Source organism: Chiloscyllium punctatum, chromosome 19 (assembly GCF_047496795.1).
Source record: "Chiloscyllium punctatum isolate Juve2018m chromosome 19, sChiPun1.3, whole genome shotgun sequence".
NCBI classification, from domain to species: domain Eukaryota; kingdom Metazoa; phylum Chordata; class Chondrichthyes; order Orectolobiformes; family Hemiscylliidae; genus Chiloscyllium; species Chiloscyllium punctatum.
The window spans coordinates 47,020,063-47,032,556 of record NC_092757.1 but is presented as its reverse complement, the minus strand read 5'-3'; the positions used below and the strand labels follow the sequence as shown (position 1 = coordinate 47,032,556).

General features: G+C 46.4%; 1 protein-coding gene across 1 annotated transcript in view; it reads left to right on the top strand.

Moving 5' to 3' along the window:
- Positions 1 to 8,395: 8,395 nt before the first annotated feature.
- Positions 8,396 to 12,494, top strand: part of ankfy1 (ankyrin repeat and FYVE domain containing 1) — a 75,079-nt gene continuing 70,980 nt past the window's right edge. Inside the window, exon 1 of the mRNA XM_072589326.1 lies at positions 8,396 to 8,414. Within this exon, the coding sequence (XP_072445427.1) occupies positions 8,405 to 8,414 (10 nt within the window). The 5' untranslated portion in view covers positions 8,396 to 8,404. The remainder of the gene's footprint in view (positions 8,415 to 12,494) is intronic.

Sequence of the window (12,494 nt, the reverse complement as noted above, 5' to 3'; positions counted from 1 at the left end):
ATAAGCATGTGAACAGAAAAGGTTTGGAGGGATATAGGACAAGCGCAAACAGGTGGGACTAGTTTAGTTTGAGATTATGGTCAGTTGGACTGAAGTGTCTGTATCTGTACTGTATGACTCTATGACTCCAATGATTCCTGAAAGATCACTATCAACGCCGCCACAATCTCCTCATCTATCTCCTTCAGAACTCCAGGGTGATTTATCCACCTTCAGACCTTTCAGCTTCCCCAGCACCTTCTCCCTCGTGGTGGCTACTACACTCACATCTGCCCCGACTCTCTTGAAGTTCTGGTTGGCTGCTGGCATGAAGTTGGTAGTCATAGCAAATGGGGGATGGTTGCTTTCTTCGATCTGTTTGCGATAGGCAGTGCCAGAATTTGATCATGTCATTGGGATATTTGCAAGTACTCTCTTATGGCAGACCACGGTTGCAAGTTCCTCAATTTTCCCATCAGGGTGAAGAATCCATTTCTTTCAACCAACCAAATGAAATTTGCTGAAGCAATCTAAACAATGGCTCAGAGCACCTAGAATCATAGAATCCCTCCAGTGCAGAAAGAGGACATTCGGCCCATTAGCTCTGCACTGACCCTCCAAAGAACATCCCACCAAACCCTGTAACTCTGCATTTCCCATGGTGAATCCACCTAGCCTGCACGCTATGGGCAATTTACCATGACCAATCCACCTAAACCTGTACATCTTTGGACTGTGGGAGGAAACTGGAGCTCCTGGAGGAAACCCATACAGACACAGGTGGACCGTGCAAACTCCACACAGACAATCGCCCAAGGGTGGAATCGAACCTGGGTCCCTGGTGCTGTGAGGCAGCAGTGCTAACCACTGAGCCGCAGTGCCACCCACTCTGGATTGAAGGGCTCTTAATGTGAGAAAAATAGTGAAATTGCAAAATCTCTGTATTTTGGTCAGACTTCATTCTTACTCCCCCATTGGCCTGTCCTCCCTAATGTATTTAACAACTTGTGTTCAAATCACTCTACAGTCTCTTCTGCCTTGTCTCTGCAATCTTTTCAAACCTTAGGTCTTCTTGCAACATCTTCACTCCTCTTATCCTGGCCCTCAAAGCATTCTCCTTTAATGCTAACCGGGGCTTCAGATGCATTGACCACCATGATTGGCTTCCCTAAACTCCTTCAGATCAGTTTTTAAACTTCTTCAAGACCTGTCTGCTTGATGAAGATTCCTGGATCTCTTTCACTGCAAGTTGAGTGTCTGTCTTTAAACCTTCTGATGTCACAATAACTATGGAAAGCTGAAATTTTGTTTAAATCAGACCAGTGTTCTGTGGACTATTGATCAGCCGAGTTTGTGAGGGCCATGGAATTGGCAGTAAGGCCATGTTTTATGGGAGGGGTATAAACTAAAGTGAAATTGCACCTGCGCCTGAGTTAGCAGATTGTCAATTCAAGTCCCAGTCTATAGTCTTGAGCACAAACTCCAGGCTGATAGTGCAGTGTAAGTCCTAGAGTGCAGTTTTTGAACGATAAGCATCAGCCAGCAGGACTGATATACAAGATCTCATTGTGAAAGAGAGCTGGGCCAATATTTATCCATTAGCCAGTTTCTCCAGAACCCATGATCTTGTCTTGTATCTCACTCAGGACTGAGATGAGAGGAAAATTCTTCAGAGTTCTGAAACTTGAGAAGGCTTTGGATGGTCACGGCCAAGATATATTCAAGACCGCAATCGATACTGAGGGATGTTGTGGGGAGGGAGATCATCCATCTTATTGAATGGCAGAGCAGGCTTGATGGGCCAAATGGCCTACTCCTGTGTCTATTTTTTCTACTTTATGTACTGTTTGTGGCTACATTCCAACAGTGACTACACTTCCTAGTACTTCAGTCACTAGAAAACACTGGGACATCCTGTGGTTGCAAAAGACACTATGTAAGTGCAAGTTCTTTCTTTCCAAAATTTTTTTTAATTTGCTCATGGGAATCGGAAGTTGATGGCTGACCAGCATTTATTATCCATCCCTAGTTGCACTTGAGAAGGTGGTTGTGGGGCGACTTCTTGAACCACTGCAGTCCGTGCGCTGTAGGTAGACCCAAAATGTCCTCAGGGAGGGAATTCCAGGATCTTGACCCAGCGACAGTGAGGAAACGGCAATATTTTCCAAGTCAGGATGGTGAGTGGCTTGAAGGGGAACTTGCAAATGGTGGTGTTCCCATGTATCTGTTGCTTTTGTCTTTCTAGATGGAAATGGTTGTGGGTTTAGAAGGTGCTCTGTGAGGATCTTTGGAGAATTTCTGCAATGCACCTTGGAAATAGTACACACTGCTGCTACTGAGTGTCAGTGGTGAAGGGAGTGGATATTTGTGGATGTGGCGCCAATCAAGCCAGTTGCTTTGTTCTGGATGATGTAAAACTTCTTGAGTATTGTTGGAGCTGCACCCATCCAGGCAAATGGGGAGTATTCCATCACCCTCCTGACTTGTGCCTTGCAGCTGGTGGGTAGACTTTGGGGAGTCAGGAGGTGAGTCACTCTCTACAGTATTCACAGCCTCTGACCTGCTCTTGTAGTCATTGTGTTTATGTGATGAGTCCAGATAAGTTTCTGATCAATGGTAACCCCCAGGATGTTGATAGTGGGGGATTCAGTGATGGTAACACCATTGCATGTCAGGGAGGCAGTGATTAGCTTGTCTCATATTGAAGATGGTCTCACATAACCTGGCATTTGTGTGGCACGAATGTTACTTGCCACTTGTCAGCCCAAGCCTGCATAGTGTCCGGATCTTGTTACATTTAAACATGGATTACTTCAGTATCTGAGGAGCCACAAATGGTGCTGAACATTGTGCAAACATCAGCGAACATCACAACTTCTGACCTTGTGATAGAGGGAGGATTAAAAAAATGGCATCAGATTCAGTCTTGGTTTGTTTGCTGTCACTTTTAAATGGGGCGGGGTGGAGGGTGCGGAGGTGGGGGAGGGAGAGAGGTGGGGGTGCGGGTGGTAGGTGGATGTGGAATGAAGGTCTCTCTCCGAAGCAGGAAATCATTGCACGCAATGTGATGTCCTGAAGGAAAAGTAGTGCTGATGTGAAACACAGTGAAATTGAATAAACGCATGGCATGAACAACACCGAGCAACCAGCGAGCACTTAGGATCAAAACCTCAGGACTAAAGAGGAACACTCTGAGATTGACTGACAGGCCCACCTGGTGGCAGTGCCGGACAGAACTTGCTGAGTCAAGGTTCAATTAAAAATAATTTGTTTCATGTTCCAGAACTGGTACCAGTGTGCAACTTACACATAACTTGGTCAGCGTAAACAAAATAACATGTTTACTCTGGAATACTCCAGTCATTTTGCAGCTTTTGCTCTGTCCCAGTCCCTCCAAAATGCACCCCTTACTTTTCATCAATGTGACCCAGTGCTATCATCACGACTTCTAAATTAAATAAATTGTCAGATTATCCTTCATCCTTGATGAACTATCGAAACATCAGTGGTCTGCTGGATCCTAGCGCGCAGCTCAATCACCCTTATTGGTTCCCAGTCAAGCAACACTTCAATCTTTTAAAATTCGTATCTCAGATTGAACAGTCACAAACCTTTCCATGGTCTCTCCCCTCAGTATCTTGGTAACATGCCTGGGAATTCCTATTCTTTCATCTCTAGTCTCTTTGGCATTAACCATTTCCTTGACGCAACCCATACAATCTTAAATGGCTTGAGCTATTGTTACCCCAATCTCTGGAAATTCATCCTCAAATCTCTCTGTCACTCTCTGCTTCTTGTAGTCACTCTTTAAGTCATTTCTCATTGAGTCCAAGTGCTTGGCCTACTGTCCTACTTATTTCCTTAATTAAAAACAGAAAGTGTTGGAGCAACTCAATAGGTCTGGCGTAAATGGAGAAGGAGAAGCAAATAAATGTTAACTTTTGGAAGGCATTCTGATGTGAGTCCATTCTAATCTGGTCCTGCCCAGCACTGTAAACACTACACAGCATTCCTGTACATGTATGTAAGAACATAAAAACTAGGAGCAGGAATAGGCCATTCAGCCCCTTGAGCCTGGTCCACCATTCAAGATGATCATGGCTGAACTCATCTCGGCCTGAACTTTATTAACTGCTCTCCAAAACTTATTAGCCCATTACTAATTAAAAATCTATTGCCTCAAATTTATTCAGTATTGTGGCTTACACTGCACTTTTGAGGGAAGTGTATTCCATAGATTCACAACCCTTTGAATGAAGTACAACAGTTTTAAATCTGCTCCCCCTTATCCCAAGACTATGATGTCTCATTCTAGATTGTCCCACAAGGTGAAACATTCTCTCTACATCTACTTGGTCATTCCCCTTTAGCAACATATAAACCTCAATTAGATCTCCCCAGTCTCCTAAACGCTGGAGAGTATTGCCCTGAACTGCTCAACCTCTCTTCATAAGACAAACCCCTCAGATCTGAATCAATCTAGTGAACCTCCTCTGAACTGTCTCCCAGGTAATTACACCCTCACACTGAATAAAACAGATTCACACACATTTCAATGCTCAGACTTCTGTAAAGATAACTGGTGTCAGATGTATTGTGTTACTCAAACCACAAGGAACACCAATTCTGCTAACATAGAAACAGACAAACATAGAAACAAAGAAGATAGGAGCAGACGCAGGCCATTCAGCCCTTCAGGCCTACTCCGCCATTCATCACAATATGGCTGATCATCCAATGCAATAGCCTAATCCTACTTTCTCCCCGTAACCTTTGATCCCATTAGCCCCAAGTGCTATACCGAGCTGCCCCTTGAACACCTTCAATGTTTTGGCATCAACTCCTTCCTGTGGTAATGAATTTCTCAGGCTCACCACTCTTTGGAACATTCTCCTGCATCTAACCTGTCTAATCCTATTAGAATTTAATACGTCTCTACGAGATTCTCCCCCTCACTCGTCTGAACTCCAGTAAAAACAATCCTAACCCAGTCAATGTCTCCTCATATGTCAGTGCTGCCATCCCCAGGATCAGCCTGGGAAACCTTCCCTACACTCTTTCTCAAGAGCAAGAGCATCCTTCCTCAGAAGAAGAGACCAAAAGTGTACCCAATATTCTAGGTGTGGCCTCACCAAGGCCCCGTATAACTGCAACAACACATCCCTGCTCCATATTCGAAACCTCTCACAGTGAAGCCCAACATCCCATTTGCCTTCGTTATTGCCTGTTGCACCTGCATGCTTACCTTCAGTGACTGGTGCACAAGGACACCCAGGTCCCACTGCACACTCCCCACTCCCAATGTACAGCCATCCAGGTAATAATCTGCCTTCTTGTTTTTGCTTCCAAAGTGAATAACCTCACATTTATCCAAATTATACTACATCTGCCATCGAATTGCCCACTCACCCAACCTGTCCAGATCATGCTGAAGGATCCCTCCATCCTCATCACGGCTCACCCTCCCACCCAACTTGGTATCATCTGCAAACTTTGACATGTTACATTTTGTTCCCCCATCCAAATCATTAATATATATTGTGAATAGCTGAGGTACCAGCACCAATCCCTATGACACCCCACTGCTTGCCAATTTGAAAAGGACCCATTAATTCCTATGTTGTTTCCTCTCTGACAACTGATTTTCAATCCATCTCAATACACTTCCCTCCAAATACCACCACGTGCTTCCTGAACATTTTAGACCACTGCTGCACCATTTTGAAGGATGCCTACCACTCCATCCCCCGCCCTCATTTTGGGAACTCCGACCACAATGCTGTGTTTCTTCTCCCGACTTACAGGCAAAAGCTCAAGCAGGAGACGCCTCGCGGATACAGGCCCAGTGCTGGTTGGAAGAGGCAGTGGATCAACTCCGGTGCTGTCTGGACTCAGCTGATTGGGCCAGGCTCAAACAGTCCGCAGGTCCCTTGGACAAGTACACCACCACCGTCACAGACTTTATCAGTAAGTGTGTGGAGGACTGCATACCGAGGAAGTCAATCCGACATTCCCCCACAGGAAACTCTGAATGAATCAAGACATACAGAATCTGCTCAAAACAAGGCATGAGGCCTTCAGATCAGGAGACCCACTCAATATAAGGAATGCAAGTATGACCTTCGCAGAGCCATTAAGGCAGCCAAGGATCAATACTGATCCAAACTAGAGACCCAGACAGATACCCAGCAACTATGGCAAGGACTGAATGACATCACAGGTTCTAAAAAGAGACAGTGCAAGATAGCAGATGATGACACATCCCTCCTAGATCGTCTCAATGCCTTCTATGCTCGCTTTGAGCAGAGTTTCGGCAGACAGGTAACACCTATTCCAACAAGTTCTGATGAACCTATCCCAGCAATCACTGCATCGGGGTCAGATCAGTTTTCCTTCGTGTGAATCCAAGGAAAGCGATGGAGCCAGACAGAGTACCAGGCCGTGCACTCAGAGCATGCGCAGATTAACTGGCAAGGTCTTCTTGGACATCTTCAACCTCTCCCTGCAGCAGGCCACTGTCCCTGCCTGTTTCAAGAGGGCCAACATCATCCCTGTGCCTAAGAAGGTTCATGCAGCATGTCTCAATGACTACTGCCCAGTGGCCCTAACTTTGGTGGTCATGAAGTACTTTGAAAGGCTGGCCATGGCATTAATCAACTCCAGCCTCCCCACTACTCTTGACCCACTCCAATTTGCCTATCAGACCTACAGATCCCCATCAGGTGCCATATCACTTGCCCTTCACTCCTCCTTAGAACATCTTGACACCAAGAACAGCTACGTAAGAATCCTACTCATTGACTACAGTTCAGCCTTCAACACTGTTATCCCCTCGAGATAGATTACTAAAGTTAATGATCTCTGACTAAGCCCCACTCTCTGCAACTGGATCCTCAGTCTCCTGACCCACAGGCCACAATCAGTGAAGACTGGGGATGATATTTCATCCTCACTAACACTCAACACTGGGGGCCCCCAGGGGTGTGTACTCAGCCCCCTACTGCACTCACTGTATACCCATGACTATGTCGCCAAATACCAGACTAATGCCATTTACAAGTTCACTGATGACACCACCATAGTCGGTTGAATTTCAGATGGCGACAAAACAGACTACAGACCTGGAAAAATGGTGCACTGAGACCAACCTAGGTCTCAATGCCAGTAAAACCAAGGAACTCATTATTGACTTTTGGCGGGATGTTAATCATGCCCCCTATACATTAACAGCACAAAGGTGGAACAAGTGGAGAGTGTCAAGCTCCTGGGAGTGGTCATCAACAAGCTTTCTTGGACTCTTCATGTGGTTGCACTGGTTACAAAGGCCCAATAATGTCTCTTCTTCCTCAGGCAGCTGAGAAAATTTGGCATGATGACAAATACCCTTGCCAACTTTTATAGGTGTGCCATCGAGATCATTCTGTCTGGCTGTATCACTACCTGGTATGGCATTCAAGATTGGAGACGGTTACAGAGAGTGGTGAACTCATCCCGGACAATCACAAAGGCCAACCTCCCATCTATAGAATCCATCTACCAGGCCGACTGTCAAGGAAAGGCAAAGATCGATCTCACCCTGACAATGTTTTTCTACAACCTCTACCAACAGGGAGAAGGTACAGAAGCTTGAACACACGTACCAGCCGGTTTTGAAACAATTTCTACCCTACTGTTGTTAGAATACTGAATGGAGTCACAAACTCTTAGCATTCGCCTGTACCTTTGTGTTTGTTTTTGCTGTTGTTTACCTATTATTTACTTATCTATGCTACTTAATGGTGTGATCTGGCTGCAGTGCTCACAAGACAAAGCTTTTCACTGTGTCTCGGTACACGAGACAATTCAATTGAAATTCAATCCCTTGCGCTTTAATCTTGTACAATAATCTCTTATGCCAGAGTTTGTTAAACACGTTCTTAAACTGCAAATATACCACATCGACTGGCTCTCCCTTATCAATTCTACTAGTTACATCTCCAAGCATCAAGAGTTGAATTTGATGGATTTTGTAATATCCAGTAATGTATGATTCTACTTCTGGCGTTGAATACTTTAATTTTATCCATTAGCAACACAATGAATAAAATAGCATTCTAAAAATTCTCAAAAGAGTTATGTTTGACTGGAAACGTTAACCTTGTTTCTCTAAAACATTCAATTTTATTGTGAACTACTATTTTCAACTGTACAATTTATAATCCTCACTTCATGAATGCAGTGTTTAAAATACAAACAAAAGTGTTAACAAGTTTTATGAGATTAGAAGTGAACAGGAGATGAGCTGCATGGATTAAGGGTGAGAGACTATATTAAGTCAGGGGCAGTCCCGCTTTAAGAGAGGCCCCGCCCCTGACACGGGCGCTACCATTATTACAGGGGGAGGGGGAGGCAGGGGTTGGTTATCGCGAGAGCGGCCGGGGCCAACATGGCGGAAGGTAGGAGCTGTCAGCGCCGCGGCGGCTTCAGGCGGGGACGCGGGTCCTGTGTTGGGCGGCGGGGAGCCAGGGGCCGAGAGATGTAGCCTCTGTGCCCGGACACACCCGAGCGCCCGTGGTCACCGGGCCCGCTCTGCAGCCCCCCCCCCCCCCCCCCCGAGCCGGACCGGAGAGCGACCCCACCCGCAGCCAGTGCCGACCCCCGTTCCCCAGATTCACCCCCAACACCCCCCCCCCCCCCACACACACACACACTGCCCCTCCTCCTCCTCCCCCTCCCCCCTCCTCCCCCTCCTCCCCCTCCCCCCTCCTCCCCCTCCCCTCTCTCCACCTTCTCCCCCCCCCCCACACACACACTGCCCCATCCCCCTCCTCCCCCTCCCCCCTCCTCCCCCTCCCCCCTCCTCCCCCTCCCCTCTCTCCACCTTCCCCCCCCCCCCCCCCCATACACACACACACACACACTGCCCCATCCCCTCCCCACCTCTCCCTTCTTTCTCTCTTTCCCCCCCCCCCCCTCTCTTCCCCCCCCCTCCTCCCCCTGGGGTCATCACCATTGCCCCCCACCATGTGGTAATCTGTGTTTCCTCTCTGTGCCTCTTGCTTGAGGTGAGATGGTTACTACCTGTTGGGCCATTGAGATTGTTGAGTAGGAGGGGGTAATTTAGATTAGATTCTCCACAGTGTGGAAATAAGTCACTGTGTGTCACCCTCCCCGCCCCCGCCCCCACTGTCCACACCAACCCTCCGAAGAGTAACCCACCCAAACCCATTCCCCTACTTTATATTTATCTCTGACTAGCGCACCTAACACTATGGGCAATTTAGCATGGTCAGTTCACCTGGCCTGCACATCTTTGGATTATGGGAGGAAACTGGAGCGAAACTGGAGCAAACCCACGCAGACACTGGGAGAATGGGCAAACTCCACACAGACAGTCACTGGAGGCTGGAATTGATCCCGGATCCCTGGTGCTGTGAGGCAGCAGTGCTAACCACTGAGCCACCATGCCACCCTTTCATCCAAAGGGATGGGTCTGACCTCTATCGTTCTGAGACCGGGGTGAATTATTAGTGTGATTGAGGAGGATTGAAACTAAATTTAGAGGGAGGCTGGGAACCAACAGGTAGAAAAGAGGAATAAGATGCATAAAATGGGAATGTGGTGTTGTAGTATAGAAGGGAACAGTACCATATTAGAAAGGAGCAGACTCGAAAGGGACTCAGGAATACATAAAACAAGGTTAGTGATCTACAAGCGCAAAAAAACGTGGGCATCTGATAAAGTAGCAAAAGCAGAAACATGGTTTTAAAAAATGATTATGTACATCAAGGAGACAGTGTTCATAAATGAGAAAAGGGAGATGGAGTGGGAGTATTGATTATAACATTAGAAAAAATGACTTCCTTTGAAGCATTAGAGTCTGAATCCATCTGTTTAGAGCTGAGAAAAACAAAGGCTATGATCATGCTTCATCCCTGAGTGAGAGGAATAAGGTTGCAGGAAAATCTGATGGAGGGAAAAGGGAACTTTTTAATTACCCAAGTGTTAACTAGGGTTTTGTTGGAGTAAAGGGAAAAGGTTGGGGAGGGATCTCTGAAATGGTTCATCTCAGTCAGAGCAGAAGTGTTTATGGGTGACTGTGAACTGAGGTAGCCAGCAGTCTGTAAGGAGCACTTTGGCATGCATGATCTTTGTAAGGTTCAGGTGAATAATGGTGAGGATGGAAAAACATGAAGTAAACATTTAAATTGGCAATGGGGTGATGTTGTTGGGTGATGTTGGTAGAAGACATTGGTTGACTTGAGGAAAAATGACCAAGAACTAACAGAAAATATGGCCACCTCTTCTGGAGATGTTATAGGTAAGGTACATTCTAATGAAATGGAAAAAGGAGGGAACCAAGTTCAAGGCCATTTACATTGCAAAGGAAATGGCAAATAGAGTAACGAATAGGCTATTTCCCCTCTTGAACTTGTGCAGTCAAGTTGATTAGGAAAGAGATCAACATTACTTTGTTATTGTGCCAGAATTTTGAACTCCTTTCTCAGTGACACTGTGGGTGCAAGGCATATTTTGTTTTGAGGCTCTAGAAGACTCTTGGCCATTTTCTCAAAGGTAGTTCAAGGTGAGCAACAAATATTGGCCCTTGGTGGTGTGCCCTCCCAAGATTGCATATGAAACACACAGGCTCTGACTGATCTCTCATCACTGGTTGTTCTTTCTCTTGCATCAGTAGTGGTGACTAATGACAACAGATTGGAATTTTAACTATCATTGTGTATTTGATTGTATAAACTTACACATACCAGCTATTTGACCAACTGGTCTGTGCTGATAGTGCATTTACATGAGTCTGTGCCCATCTTTTTTCCATCTTACTATCAGCATATCCAAGGGAGAAAGAAAAGGAGGATATCTGGCTTCCCCTTAAGTGCATCTGTACCCTTCACTTCAGCCACTCTCAATGGGTGAAACAAATGTGCCTAAATTCATCATGTAACGAGTGCCTTATCTTTGTAGACCTTAACTTTGGGTTGTGGGTGTTGCCTTGCTGCAATGAAACTTTTAGATAGTGCTCCCTGCTGCCTCATGCACAGTGCGAGGCCAGTAAATGTTTTGAAGTGACAGTTGCGTGTTGATCAAATGGGCTTCTTTGTTCTGAGTCAAGCTTATTGTGGTGTTGGAGCTGTACATATCAGTGCCGATGTCGAATCCATCACACCCTGACCTGTGCCTTGTACATGGTGAATAGGCTTTGGAAATTCTGGACATTGGTTATTTGCTGTGGAATTTCAGCCTCTGACCTGTCCTTGAGCCACAAAACTTATACGGCTAGTCAAATTCAATTCTGGTCAATGGTGACTTCCAGAGAATGGTTAATGGGTGATTGTATTGGGAATGCCATGAATGTCAAAAAATAAGTTTCTTGTTGGAATGGTCACTGTCTCACGCTTGCATTGTAAAGATTACTTGCCACTTATTAGCCCCCAACATGAATGTTGTCCAGACCTTGCAATGTTAAGGAGTGTTTCTGACTCCTTGAGCACAAACTGTACATGTCCACTTCTGCTTCTGACCTTCTGGTGCAGGATAGATAACTGAAGCAGTTGAGGATGATTAGGCTTAGGGCACTATCCTGTGCAGTTCCTGCAGAGATGGAGCTGAAATGATTGACCCTAAACAACCACAACCATCTTCCTATGTGCCAGGTACAGCTCTAACAATGAGTGTTTGTCTCCTAATTCCCATTGACCCTAGTTTTACTAGGACTCCTTGATGCGACACTGTTAAATACACCCGTACTGGTCAAGGGCATTCACGCTTGCCTCCCTTCTGGAATTTGACTGTGTGGTCCATATTCAGACCAAGGTTGTAATGAGGGTCAGGAGCCGAGTGATCTTGGCAGAACTCAACTGGAGTGTCAGTGGGAATGGTCAAAGTTTCACCTGCACATCCACTCTTTTCATTTATTGTATCCGTTGCTCCCGATGCGGTCTCCTCTACATTGGGGAGACTGGGCGCCTCCTAGCAGAGCGCTTTAGGGAGCATCTCCAGGACACCCGCACCAATCAACCACACCGCCCCGTGGCCCAACATTTCAACACCCCCTCCCACTCTGCCGAGGGCATGGAGGTCCTGGGCCTCCTTCACCGCCGCTCCCTCACCACCAGACGCCTGGAGGAAGAACGCCTCATCTTCCGCCTCGGAACCCTTCAACCCCAGGGCATCAATGTGGACTTCAACAGTTTCCTCATTTCCCCTTCCCACACCTCACCCTAGTTCTAAACTTCCAGCTCAGCACTGTCTCCATGACTTGTCTGGACTTGTCCAACCTGCCTATCTCCTTTTCCACCTATCCACTCCACCCTCTCTTCCTTGACCTATCACTTTCATCTCCTCCCCCACTCACCCATTGTACTCATGCTACTCTCTCCCCACCCCCACCCTCCTCTATCTTATCTCTCCATACTTCAGGCTCGTTGCCTTTATTCCTGATGAAGGGCTTTTGCCCGAAACATCGATTTCGAAGCTCCTTGGATGCTGCCTGAACTGCTGTGCTCTTCCAGCACCACTAA